General features: G+C 37.6%; 4 gene segments (V, D, J or C); 1 reads left to right on the forward strand and 3 right to left on the reverse strand.

The window, feature by feature from the left end:
- Window positions 1-5,559: 5,559 nt before the first annotated feature.
- Window positions 5,560-6,163, reverse strand: LOC125257834. The segment is given in 2 exon segments: window positions 5,560-5,915; window positions 6,024-6,163. Coding segments are annotated over 2 exon segments (438 nt in total).
- A 3,314-nt stretch (window positions 6,164-9,477) lies between these two features.
- Window positions 9,478-10,354, reverse strand: LOC125257868. The segment is given in 2 exon segments: window positions 9,478-10,047; window positions 10,137-10,354. Coding segments are annotated over 2 exon segments (375 nt in total).
- A 1,764-nt stretch (window positions 10,355-12,118) lies between these two features.
- On the reverse strand, window positions 12,119-12,719 carry LOC125258556. The segment is given in 2 exon segments: window positions 12,119-12,432; window positions 12,515-12,719. Coding segments are annotated over 2 exon segments (363 nt in total).
- Window positions 12,720-14,159: 1,440 nt separating this feature from the next.
- Window positions 14,160-14,728, forward strand: LOC125258557. The segment is given in 2 exon segments: window positions 14,160-14,172; window positions 14,274-14,728. Coding segments are annotated over 2 exon segments (330 nt in total).
- Window positions 14,729-14,801: the final 73 nt, after the last annotated feature.

Below are 14,801 nucleotides of genomic sequence, written 5' to 3' on the forward strand. Positions count from 1 at the left end.
TTACTTTTTTGGGGAGTAACTCAATATTGTAATGCATTACTTTTAAAAGTAACTTTCCCCAACACTGCTTGTAAGTCTGCACTGGAGAGGTTCAGTTTGGTGAAGCGTTGACCCTCTGCCAATGATGTGAATAAATCCTGTATTCGTGGAATCGGGTAACGTTCAACACAAAGGCCTGGATTCACTGTTACCTTCAAATCTCCACAAATCCTCACATCTCCTTTCCTTTAACAACTGGCTCGATCGGCGTGATCAATTCGCTGCATGTCACAGTGGAGATGACCTGTTGACTGCGGTTATGAGACCTAAATATTTCTGCAATCACGATCGGTTTCTGAGAGAAATGTTCTTTCAAAACAGTTACAATGACTTCATATGACTTCACATCGGGCTTATCTGGAGCAATTAAGCTTCACAGCAGTCCTTATGTAGATGAACTCATTACACTCATCAACACCGCAACTCGTTTCTCATCTGCAATGTCATTTGTCAGTGCTTTATCATTCAGTCACTGTTATATTAAAATTCAGTAAATAAATAAAACACAAATGTAGCTTTATGTCAGTGTCCTTTGTGTCATTTTTGTTTCGGCTCTTTCATTGGATCAGGGCTTTAGCTCATATTTTATAAATAAACTTCACTCAATGGAGCATGAAAACACCTGCAGATACATGATGAAACGAGAACATGATCATGAACCTCACAGATATAGTGTTAGATTCATTTAACAAGATAAAAAGTGTTATAGTTTAAGTATTTACCATGTGAAAAAACTTAATGAAAGCTTTATATTTAATTTAATACTAATGAAAATCTTCACTGTTGAGTGTGTGTGAAAGTGTGTGAAAGTGTGTGAGCAGCTGCAGTATCAGTTCAGTCACTGTGACTCTGACTGACGGAGGTTTTTGTACGACTCTTTATCACTGTGTGAACACATTTTCGCTGTTGATTTCAGTGGAAACTCTGACAGTAATAATGTCCAGCATCTTCAGTCTGGACTCCACTGATGGTCAGAGTGAAATCACTGTTAGATGAACTACTGCCTCTGAACTCTAGAATCAGTTCCATTGATTGCGGTCTGTTGCTCGAGATAAATCAGGCAGTTGAAGGAGCTTCTCCAGGTTTCTGTAAGTACCAGCTGAAATAGTAAGTTTTACTTATAGCACCCCCCAACCACCCCGATACTGTAGAAATGTACACATTACTGCTGGTTTTACAGTTGATGTTCACAGTTTGTCCTGGTTGAGCTGCTGTCATTGAGGGACTCTGAGTGACGGTGATCTGTCCTCTACACTCTGAAACACACAACAAGAAGAAAATCAACTCAAAACTTTGACAATATACTTGAAGAAATGAATTGATATCAAACTTGTGCTCCACAAACCTTGAGCAAACGCTGTGAGAGTCCAGATGAAGATAATGATGAAGGTCATGTTGATGAAGATTGTTGTGTGTGTCAGTGATGAAGTGTTAAACTCACAGCACTATAAACACTCTCAGAGCACTGAGCACTGATCAAATGCAAATGAACTCCAGATCATTTACCTGAAGACAGTCACTCATTAACAGACACAAAATACAATTACTGAAGTGAAAATATAGAGTAAAAATAATCCTAATAGCCAACTTGTTGTAAATTGTATCAGATCATTTAGTCCAGAATAAATCTTAAAATCTTTTAAATAAATTTAAATGAGGCTCTAAATGAAGGTTCAGGAGGAGCTCGTTCATCTCATCCTGTCAATCACAACATCAAATATGTATCATGTAATCATGATATACCAATAACTGTGAACTTTAAAAATGTAGCATAAAATTTATAACAATTCAAACCACATGTGAAAAAACAGTGAAAATGAAATGTAGATGAAACTTATCATCATCTAAGCAAAATCACATGAGCAAAAGTGCTTTAGTGATCATCAGTTCGACTGTAATTCGGCTGCAGGTACGAGACCGCAGGTGATCACAGCTGTACTGATGACAGAAACCCTTCAACAGTTTTATTCATGTTATCTTGCACTACATCACTGTGCCACTAGAGGGCGGTGTGAACAGACAGACACACTGATGAACAGGAACGGACGAGGTGAATAATAATGAGTTAATGCAGTGATGAATTTATTCGATGGGGCTCCAGTGTGTATTTAAATTGTTAAACACTATATATTATAGCACTATATGCAATTGCGCCACCCAAAGTAACAAACAGGTACTGTAGTCCTGGCCCTAACAGGTTATATGGCCAATGTAAGACAAACTCTTGGTCTTTAGACAGCTTTAATGCACATGAACATCCTCTAGCATAACAGGATTAACTTGTAGCTTGAATTGTTATTGGGATCTTTTACAGCTCAGAAACTTCAATCCAGAAACACTTTGAATCGTGTAGTAGACGGTACAGCAATCAGAGTCCTGCAACGGGTCGGGTACCCGCGGGTACCCGCATAAAAGTGGCTAAAACGGGTGGATTGTGACATTCCTAAAATTCACGGGTGGGGATGCGGGCGGATAATTAACTCCTTGCGGGCGGGGTAGTAGCGCGGATGAAAAATATGCGCAATATTTGTATGTCTAAATTACCATTATACGCAACAATTTGACCCATCACGTCACCACCACTGCGACAGTGCGACTTTTGTTGATGCTTCTCGTAGCCTAGTTGGAGCGAGCGTTGCATCTCCATGTTTTCTGTGCTGATGCGGTCGTGATGAGTTCATGTAGGATAACATGTAAGGGTTGCGCTGCCAATAAAGCACCTAAAAGCTGTCACAAAGAACCGACAAAAAAGTAATGATTATGATTATGTAAAATATAGCAAGGAGACATGTTAATTGTTTATTAATAAACAAGTGTTTTCTGTGTCAGTGGCTGCAAAGATGAAGTTGAAGATGCTGACTCGCGATCTTCGCAGTAGTGAACGCGCCTGAGAGAAATGCACATTTCATTCGGATTACATAAGCAGAGCAGTCTGTTTTCTTTCGTTTTGAATTGCTCTGTTTAAAAGTAGACATTCCAATAGGCTATAGATATATTCCTCAGGTCTGTGAGGCAAGTAGGCTAAGTTACCTTATAGCCTACGCTGATTTTTTTTTTTAATTTGTGATACGAGCTCCAGTTCTCCCCGGCGCCTCCGTGTCTTGATCATCTATTGTATGCTATATTTACTTCTTATTTATTAAATACAGGCAATTGGTTGATGAAATATTGATTAAAATTAAGATACAATTAATACAAAACGAAATTAACTTTAAAGAATTGTAAGAATTTTTTAAAAGTTAAGAACTTTAACTTTTAAAAAATAAAGCACTTTAATTGGAGTGATTTTAGCATGTGTGATTTATCGCGGGCACGGGTCGGGTAACGGGCCAAATATTAACGGGTCTGGGCGGGTGCGGATTTAATTTTGATATTATCACGGGTGACGGGTCGGATCTGGTGCTGAACTTTGCGGGTACGGGCGGGTGCGGGTCTCCAAAAATGGACCCGTGCAGGACTCTGACAGCAATGGCCATGTGTCTTTCCAAATAAAATATGAGTCTTTAAGTATCTCTTTATGGAAGTATTATTCTATGTACTATATTAAAATAGACAGATAATATTGTCTCTTTCCTTCAAGTTCGGAACGGCAATACATTCAGTCACGTCTGACAACAACAAATATGTTTTCAATAGTATAGTATAAAATTGAATATTAATATAAAAATGGAATGATCTGTAAGTATTTTGAGATTACAGGTTTTTTTTGCGAATTAATTATATTGGGACTTTATTAAACTTTAATGAAATTCTATAATTGAACTTTAGGCCTATATGCATTTTTTATACTACAAGTCAATCTATTGAACCATTTACACAGACTTTCATAAAGAGATCTGAAAGGATTTGTTGTCCTGTGGCTCCCTCTGGTGGACAGCATTAGTATTATGATCTTCATCTCTGAATCCCATTCATATAAATGACTGATTTAAAAAGTTCCTGAAACTCGGTTTCATGTTTACTCAGAAAGTCTTGTTGTCCATGTGTATGAAGTTCTGTGAATTTTGGATTCAAACATTCAAACTGATGGAAACTGATAGAAAAATAGATTTCTTATCCTGTGGTTCCCTCTAGTGGACAACATTAGTACAACATGTTGTAGTCCGTCTGCCATTTTGAGTTGCCAAAAACTTTTTTTTCGATCTCCTAAACCACTTGACGTATTCACACGAAATTTTGCATGTCATCTATAGACACTAATGACAAAACTTATCAAAAGGATTTTAATTAGTCAAAGCGTTTAGAAGATAGTTCATTTAGCCATGGCTCAATACACTTATAAAACTATATCTTCTCAACAATCTGATGAATCCAAATTCTGTTGATCACTTGTTTGATGTCTTCAGGGTATCTAGATGATACACAGATAAATTTGGGGTTAAATAGACAAATGGTCTAGGATGAACCCTTCAGTGTTTGGATCTCTGATAATCTCACCTGTGCTCGATATTCTCAGTCGTCTGAAGCTCTAAAATGATGTTATTTACTTCAAATCTTCTCATCTGCTGCAGCCCTCATATTTGTGAATGAACTTATTCAGTGTTTCTAGCACAAATCACTGTGACTCTGACTGACGGAGGTTTTTGACTCTTTATCACTGAACCAGGATAGAGGTTGATGATCCCAACTCTGATAGACGTCAGGACTGCTTTTACAGGACATGGTGAATGTGTTTCCTAGATGAACAGATTTCACTGCAGGCGTCTGAGTCGCTTCATCAACTGATTTATGATTATTTTATGTTTCCTGAGGTGCACTTATAATGTTAATATGATTTTTACATCAAATAATTGTCATAATTTAGAAATAAATGGCTATTTCCACTCTGATTTTAGCGCTCTGATTGCTTACATGTGAAACCTTCTCGAATACTATCACTACATTTTTACTATTACAGCTGTCTAAATGAACGAATGGTGAAAAGTGTTGATTATTGTCTTATATTTAGATCTGTTCATCACAGGGAAGGTTGCAGTGATGAGAAACTGAGCAGATGACAGACAGTCTGTTGATGGTGTGAATGCAGTGATCTCGTCATTACAACTAAATTTCTGCACTCCAGAAATGCTTTCACCATAACTAACAATGCAAACACGATGTAAATCCAGTCAGAGATTGATTGTGTAGTGTAAGAGCGTCACTGATTATAACAGGAGTTTTGGGAAGTGTCCAGATAAACTCTCGCTGTGTGATCGACAGCTTCAGTTCCTCAGATCTTTACTGTATAACTAAGATTAGGAAGAAAAAATAATAAAAGTACATGATCAAAAATATCAATGACTTTAAAATATTGAGTGAGTGGAAATGAGGATAAATAAACCATAAATGATCTAAAAATGATGATAACATCAAAAGAATTTTTAATTAGCTTAAACAATACTGATGAAGCTCAACAAAGCTGATATTAAGATCATATTTGTGTTTCTGCTGTTGAGTGTGTGTGAAAGTGTGTGAAAGTGTGTGAAAGTGTGTGAGCAGCTGCAGTATCAGTTCAGTCACTGTGACTCTGACTGACGGAGGTTTTTGTACGACTCTTTATGACTGTGTGAACACATATTTACTGTTGATCCAGTGATAACTCTGACAGTAATAATGTCCAGCATCTTCAGTCTGGACTCCACTGATGGTCAGAGTGAAATCACTGTTAGATCCACTGCCACTGAATCTAGATGGAGTTCCTGACTCGAGGCTTTTGGTCAAATAAATCAGGAGTTTAGGAGCTTCTCCAGGTTTCTGTAAGTACCAGCTAAGAGCAGGTTGTCCACCATAACAGCACTCTGGATCTCTATTAAATTTACAGGTCACAGTGACTGATTGTCCAGTTTGAGAGAGCAGCTCTGAGGGAGTTTGAGTCACTGTCACCTGACCAACAGATTCTGACAAGAGAGAAAGATTAGAAATCACAAACACTTTTACAACCATATATCTTCACAACACATAAAAATAACAAGTAAATAATGTCTGTAATCTTTACTGACACAAACCTCGACATAATACTGCCAGCGTCCAGATCAATATGGTGCTGAAAGTCATTTTTGTTGGTTGTAGGTTCAGTTCTAGTGAAAAACAGTTGTTGATCATGTTTGATGTTTGACAGAGTTATAAACACATGCAGAGCACTGAAGCGTGTGTCGCTCATGTAAAACACTCTCTCTATGCAAACGCTTCAGCAGTGACAGGTTTAAGTTGATTTACAGTTTTTCTCCTTTGATTTGGCTCATTTTTTGAAACAGAAATTACATTCTCAAAACAACATGGACAAATCTCCAAACCACTTGGCAATTGTTCACGACAGAACTGATTTTCTCATTCATTTCATCAAATTGCAAATGTCTATGTACATGTCTCAATGTCTCAGTACATCTTTGCAAATGATTAAGTACAGGTAGCCTAGCACAATTTCCAAGTGAATAGATCTTGTTGATCTAAACTGATTGTTGATTCTCAGTCTAATGGTTGTTCACTCCAAAACGTGTCATCGTCATTTCATTGTAGAAGTCATCACATGCACAATAGTCTGTTCAATTGTCAATATGTATGAATACCATATATGAATCCTTGGAACATTTGATAAATCTATTACAGCAATTGACAGTCAGGTGAAACTAGAACTTGACTAACATGTAACATGTAAGTCAGTTACTGGTTGTCCATCATTATAACTTTTTTTACAATTAAGCAGTGGTTCCCAAAACCTTTTTGTCTTCAGTACCCACTTTACCTGATTGGTGTATCCAGGTAATCCAGGTATGAAAGTATTTTATTTATCTGACTTCAACATTTTGCCTAAAAACTGCAGCTTACTGTATGATGCAATTATCATTATAATCCTTATTTTGAAGAATATAAGATACAATAAAAAAAAAAATGGTCAAAGAGCTGCAATTAGTGCCTCCCATGTAAATCTATCTAATACTGTGGGTTTTACTGTAACATTTGAGTAAGTCTAGTCATTGATCATTTTCCCCCTCCCCTTTCTGTCAAATACCCCCTGTAGTACCTCTGCATAGGGGTACATGTACCGCAGGTTTGAACCACTGGAGTAGTGGCCAGAAGTATATTGAACTTGTGGAGAACATAGAACATTCCTATGTAATTGTCTGTAACTGTAGTGTATTCTGTATGACTGATTTGATGTTTTCTTTTTTTACGCTATTGTAGAGAATAATGGCATTGGAAGGAAACGAGCGACCAGTGAAGAACTGTTAGTTGTGAAACTCCAGCTTTATTTACAGCACTGTAGGCTGCATATAATTTTCATTATTTTTTGTTTGTGTGTTACAGTTTTTCTCAGTCACTTTGGTGCATTTCTCACATCACTATTTACATTTGCACAACAGTTAGTTCAACCTCCACAACATTTAGTCATTTGTGCACATCATAGTAGCAGTTTCTCATTCCTTCGAACAAATTGCAAACGCTTTTGGACATGCATCAATTGCTTTCATACAACTCTCTGCTATTTACAACATTATCATTTGCTTATGTCATGTCAGTCAAAATTAACTATACTTGTGAATGCTGAATAGTCATTCCATATAAAACTAATAGTCCTCATTTCATTGCTTGAGTCATTACATACAAAAATGTTGAACTAGTTGTCAGAATCTGTCAAGCTAATTTTACACATTTTTTTTTTAATCTTTTTTTTCCTGAAAATGTCTCCTAAATTGAACAATTTCTCTCAAGTGAATCTCAACTTTCTCTGATGAGAAGGGGTGTGTGAAGCATTAGTTGCAACCAATGATAAGCCACTTCTCTACAATCACTGTCAGACCTGAATCCCATAAACCCCCACTTTACAAGCATATATGAACCAAGCAGGTGTACCATTTCTACAATACTGTGACACAGAAGTGGAAGGTCAGCCTCATGGAAGAGGGGTAAGGGTGCGGGGAAGAAGGAGAAGGGGACAAAACAGGGGAAGAGGAAGAAGAGGCCAATAGGCAGATCCCTGATGAAATCAGGGCTACAATTGTGGATCATGTTGTCAATCACGGCCTCACAATGGCTGAGGCTGGTCGAAGGGTGCAGCCAAATGTTGGGAGAACCAATGTAAATTCAATTATTCAAACATTTCTTCGGGAGAACAGGTGTGTGTAAATGGACAGTAATTCAGCACTAAACAATCTGCACTGCACTACTGTCATTGTATCATACATGAAGCTTGCAGTGGGACAAGAACTTGTCACTGTACAATTTACATTTAGACGTACAGCTTTACTGCATCACACATTTAGTGTATTGTAGTGTACAGTAGTGTTACAGTAAAGATTTGCCATATGTACTGCAATATTGTTTACAGTTGTGCACAGCTCTACCCAAAGGGAGTTTATGTTTGTTGCAAATAAGGGTGTATTTTTTCTTTTGCACAATGAACAAATTAGAATTGCAAAGAGCATATGCAGTAAAAATGTGAAACATACATATTCAGTGTCTTGTACTCAGTTACCTCACTAAATACAGTAATGTGTAACTTTACTGTATTTTTCAAATGGCTGTGCAAATAGTATATAGTGCTGTCTTGAGCATTTTCAGGTAGTGTCACCAAGATCTGACTTTTTTGCATTGAAAACATTGACAGAGTAAACTGTCATAATGAAAACATGACAAAGCCATTTGACTATCTTGTTCATAAACAATGGTGTCAGGACTTTTCATCTTGATGACACTGACACTTTCATTGACACGAATACTTGCTTTTGAGGAATGACTTATCCATTTTGAGCAAGTGACACGCTTTTGCAGGTTATCAACTAGGTTTTGCAGTTTGTACTAATTGTTTTGAGAACTGCATTAACTGTTGTGCAAATGTGAATAGTGATGTGAGAAATGCACCAAAGCGACTGAGAAAAACTGTAAGATAACTGTCAAACTCTGGGTCTTTAAGGAGTGATATGTTAAAGCGCCATCTACTGATGTGTTTATGTAAATTAGCTGGATTCCATATGAATGGAGTGGTGATGGAGTGGATTTTGTGCTCAGAGATATTTGGTAAGATTGAATTGCTAGTTAAGAAAAAGTCTATGCGAGAGTAGCTGTGATAAACTGGTGAGTAAAATGTATATTCTCTGTCAGTTGGATGTTGTAGCCTCCAACCATCGCCAAGGCCAAAATCTCTCATGGACTGTATTATTGTGTCAGTGGATTGCAAGTGTCTTTTATTACTTGTGGATCTGTCAAGTGATGGGTCAATTACGGTATTAAAATCTCCTCCTATAATTACCGGGCCTTTGGAAATATTTGAAATGGAAGAAAAAAAAGTGTGGAAAAAGGCAGGGTTATCTGAATTTGGGCCGTAAATGTTGGCAATTGTTACCGGGTTATTGTTAATTGTTATGTTTATGATAATAAACCGTCCTTCTGGGTCTGAAATAGTCGTATTATGAACAAATTGAATGTTTTTGCTTGCTTATTATTGTTAGCTTGATTTCATATCAATTTACACACTCTGTTTTCTCTGATTCTGAGCATATTTGAGTCAAACCCGTCTGTCACAGGACAGATCACAGTCTAATAGAGCTGATTTCAGTCATAAGTCAGTTTTGAGCACATGTGTAGTTCCTGTGTTTGTCCTCTGTGTGTCAGTAGTGTGTGAAAGTGTGTGAAAGTGTGTGAGCAGCTGCAGTATCAGTTCAGTCACTGTGACTCTGACTGACGGAGGTTTTTGTACGACTCTTTATCACTGTGTGAACACATATTTACTGTTGATGTAGTGATAACTCTGACAGTAATAATGTCCAGCATCTTCAGTCTGGACTCCACTGATGGTCAGAGTGAAATCACTGTTAGATCCACTGCCACTGAATCTAGATGGAGTTCCTGACTGGAGGGTTTTTGCACTATAAATCAGGAGTTTAGGAGCTTCTCCAGGTTTCTGTAAGTACCAGGCTAAACAATCACCACCATACACTCTACTGCTGGTTTTACAGTTGATGTTCACAGTTTGTCCTGGTTGAGCTGCTGTCATTGAGGGACTCTGAGTGACGGTGATCTGTCCTCTACACTCTGAAACACACAACAAGAAGAAAATCAACTCAAAACTTTGACAATATACTTGAAGAAATGAATTGATATCAAACTTGTGCTCCACAAACCTTGAGCAAACGCTGTGAGAGTCCAGATGAAGATGATGATGAAGGTCATGTTGATGAAGATTGTTGTGTGTGTCAGTGATGAAGTGTTAAACTCACAGCACTATAAACACTCTCAGAGCACTGAAGCATCTGATCAATATGCAAATGAACTCATTCTGTATTTAAATGAGGCTCTAAATGAAGGTTCAGGAGGAGCTCGTTCATCTCATCCTGTCAATCACAACATCAAATATAAGTGTGAATTTTAAAAAGTTAGCTGAATATTAAAAAATAATGATGTACATTGATAAGCCTTTTATAATAAATACTGCAACATTCCATAAAAAAAGAGAAGAAAAAAAAAACAAAACAAGAATTGTCAATTTTGATTTCATGGTGACTTTAACAGGTGAATTATGTATTTGTTTTTCTCTGCATCCGAGCCGCAGCCATGGATGGAACGGCTTTTGTTGGACTGAAGATTGTTGTCAGCAGACGGTGGTCTGTAATCGTTGTAAACTTTCACCCGTACAGATATTGGTAGAAATTCAGTACTTTCTTGTGTTATTTCTTGCTAACACTGATGCAAGGTTAGGGATAAATCAACTGTAATAGTTTACAAGTCCCAGAAATGAACGAAGTTGACTGACGTCCTTCAGTGCAGATGCATCCACGATCGTCCTGACCTTTTCTGTTATCTTATGAAGACCCTGATCATGAATGATGTGCCCCAAATACTGCAGCAAATCTTTAAAGAATTCACATTTCTCGTGTTGGACACACAGCCCAAACTCATCCAGATGACTGAGGACTGCGTCTACATTCTTGAGATGTTGCTCGTCATTTGATCCAGTCACTAATATATTGTTTAGATAGCAATGAACATTGGGAAAAATTGCAGGAGCCGAAGCAATACCAAATGATGTTTTGTTAACAAAATTCGGGAGGAGCAACATTCAAATAATCTGACTAATCATTACGTCATTTCGTCCAGCTGTCAGCAAACAGTAATCAACATATCTACCCAATCAGCATGAGTGAAAGCATATATATAAGACACGGTCGACTCACCCATATCACTTGACAGTTTGACAGCATCCCTCCACCACCCCGTCTCCTCACATCTGCCTGGTTATTGATTTCCTAACCAGAATAGGGGGGAATACTCTGGGTTCGGGCCAAAATACCGAGCTCGGAGCCCTCTCCTCGGACAGCATGCCAAATACGCATACTACTACACATACTATTTAGTATCTGATTATTTGTAATTGTGAACTCGTGAAATGGTAATCGACTGTAACAGAAGAGCCTCTTTGACGTGGAGATAGTGAGGCACTCGTGTGAATCTTCTGTCAAGGGCACTAGTAAGTATGCACTGGAGAGGTTCAGTTTGGTGAAGCGTTGGCCCTCTGCTAATGATGTGAATAAATCCTCTATTCGTGGAATTGGGTAACGTTCAACACAAAGGCCCGGATTCACTGTTACCTTCAAATCTCCACAAATCCTCACATCCCTATTCATTTAACAACTGATTGATAGTTGTGGTCCATTCGCATTTGTCAGTGCTTTATCATTCAGTCACTGTTATATTAAAATTCAGTAAATAAATAAAAAACAAATGTAGCTTTATGTCAATGTGTCCTTTTTTGTGTCATTTCTGTTTCAGGTCTTTCATTGGATCAGGGCTTTAGCTCATATTTCATAAATAAACTTCACTCAATGGAGCATGAAAACACCTGCAGATACATGATGAAACAAGAACATGCGGCCAAATTATGAACCTCACAGATATAGTGTTAGATTCATTTAATAAGATAAAGAGAGTTATAGTTTAAGTATTTACCTTGTGAAAAAAACTTAATGAAAGCTTCATATTTAATTTAATACTAATGAAAATATTCACTGTTGAGTGTGTGTGAAAGTGTGTGAAAGTGTGTGAGCAGCTGCAGTATCAGTTCAGTCACTGTGACTCTGACTGACGGAGGTTTTTGTACGACTCTTTATCACTGTGTGATCACACCACCACTGTGATAACTCTGACAGTAATAATGTCCAGCATCTTCAGTCTGGACTCCACTGATGGCCAGAGAGAAATCAGTCCCTCCAGATCTTCCATTCCCACTGAATCGACTGAAACTGCTATCATAAAGCTCATCTACAGAATGAATGATGAGTTTAGGAGCTTCTCCATGTTTCTGCTGATACCAAGCTAAACCCCAGCTATATATCCCAGGATCAGTTTTACACTCTATTTTGGCGTTTTGTCCTTCAGAAACAGTCACAGCTTCAGGCTGAGTCACAGTGATTCCTCTGGATCCTGTCGACAACAACATTAATGTGTTTAATCAGATGAAATGAACATTAAAGACTCAAAAATGACAAGCTTTCACGTCTGTTACCTGGAATAAAAGCTGCCAGAATCCAGATGAAGCTGCTGAAGAGATTCATGGTGTTTGTTGGGTTTGTACCGTGGTAAACAGCAGTGTGTTATAAAGTGTTTGAGTCTGAACGCTATAAACACTCGGAGCGCTGAAGCATGAGCCGATGCAAAGTGACTCTCTGAGCAAAAACCCTGCTGGAGTAAAACACACGTGAAAATGAGCACATGCAGATGAAACTGATCAGTTTGGAGGCTTTAAATGTGTTTTATTCTCATGATCCAACAGACGAGTGTTTTCACTTCTGAACACGTTTATAAATCATTTCTTTTTCATTCAGTCTCTGGTTCAGACTACAGGTTTCTGATGAATCAAATGACAGAGTTGAATCTCTAAAGAAACAAGTATTTCACTGTGAACTCCATGAGAGGTCAAAGGTCATTACAGAGGTCACAGGTCATCAAAACTTATTAAAAATGCTTTGAGAAATACATGATCATTTAGAAATTCATAGTTCAGATGTGTGATGATCAGTACAGAGTCTTTCTGATTATATTATTTATTCAGATTTAATAGTTTTCATGCATCAAGAGACATTTAGAGATGATGAGGCTGTTTCTGTGAAAGTCACTTCAGTCCAATAATCATTATTTAATGTTGAGAAGAGCTGCTGTTGAGTCTCATATCAGTGTGTGTGAGTGTCGTTCGTCTCTTTCTCTGCTGGAGTTTGTGTTCATTTGAGTGTGACGGAGGTTTTTGTACGACGCTTTCACTAGAATGAAGCACTGTGGAGGACTTTCGGTGGAGGAACTAAACTGACCATCAGTAAGTCTCTAAAATTCTCTAAAAATGTTTATATATAATTGTTTTGTTTTTAGATTATTCAAACAAGCATTTTGCAACAAGGTTTTAGAAATTATAAAATAGTTTGAAAAAAAAATTAACTGCAATATTTCATAGTAAATTTAATTGTTTCATAGTTTCTTTAAATTTGTCTTCTGTTTCATAATTACATGTTTATATTCAGTGATATTTCATGATATTTATCTTTTTTCACTGCAAGGCATATTTTATGTTGCTTTTATATATTTATTTCTTTTTACAAGAGTAATTTCAGATATTATAATAACTAACATTGTTTGTTTTTAATATATTGATTGCAATATTTTCTGACATTTTCAATTATTTCTTAAATACTTAATTGTGTCCATAATTTTTGGTAAATTTAATTATTCAGAAATGTTGTAATGCGTGAAACAAAAGTTTGATGACACGGACAAAATAATTCTAATTTTGTAGACGTCATCATCAGACAACGAGAAAGATTTGAAAAATTCATAATTTTATCTTACATTTGCTGATAATTATGATTGTGTGTCTTAAGTTAATAATGAAATGATCATTTGAATTTGTTTTATACATAAAAATCATCAGTTTGTGGACAATGTTTTTAAAATCAGTTTGAGATTAAACTGAACCTTATTCAGAAAAGATGAAATGACTGTAATATTTGCTGTATATCATGTCTGCTTCAGAGAACTGATTTATATTTATTCATATATCTTATACTTCATATATTTAGTAGCAGTGAATATTTTATTTGAACTGAGAATATTGAAATTTAAATGCAGGATCATTACTATGTGGTTTATGAAAGAAAGCAGTGATGTGGAATTTCTGTAAAGATGAAATGATTGTGATTTTTCCTCCATTACTGTGTGTGACATCTGACTAATTGATGATCTAAAGACGTTGGTGTTGTTTGTGTGTGTTTGTGCAGCTGGTCCCGCAGTGAAGCCCTCCGTGTCTCTGCTGCCGCCCTCTTCTCTGCAGATCTCTGGAGACTCAGCCGCACTGCTCTGCCTGCTCAGCTCTTACTCTCCACAGGGGGCGACGGTGAGCTGGACGCTGGACGGGTCAGAGGTCACCGAGGGGGTTCAGACCAGCGCAGAGAGCGAGCGGGACGGACGCTACAGCCGCAGCAGCGTCCTGAGCCTCAGCAAAGCACGCTGGGAAGGCGCGGATCGCTTCGTCTGCAGAGTAAGACATGACGGAGCTGATCACGAGGCCTCGTTCCTCAAGAGCTCCCAGTGCTGATGTTTCTCCGGTCCAGATGAGCCGTATCTGAGCGTCCGGCAGGATTCACAGCAGTCACGTGATTTACAGCTCAATACTGAAGCAGTCTTTCAATGTGCTGCCATTGCTGTTCATTCAATAAAGCTTCTGAACGCGTTACATTTGTGTCCGACTGCATCATTGATCAGTGTGTCGTTCATTCAAAGTCCTGCACTAAAGTTTCAGCTGCTTT

This window comes from Megalobrama amblycephala, linkage group LG22 (assembly GCF_018812025.1).
Source record: "Megalobrama amblycephala isolate DHTTF-2021 linkage group LG22, ASM1881202v1, whole genome shotgun sequence".
NCBI classification, from domain to species: Eukaryota; Metazoa; Chordata; class Actinopteri; order Cypriniformes; family Xenocyprididae; genus Megalobrama; species Megalobrama amblycephala.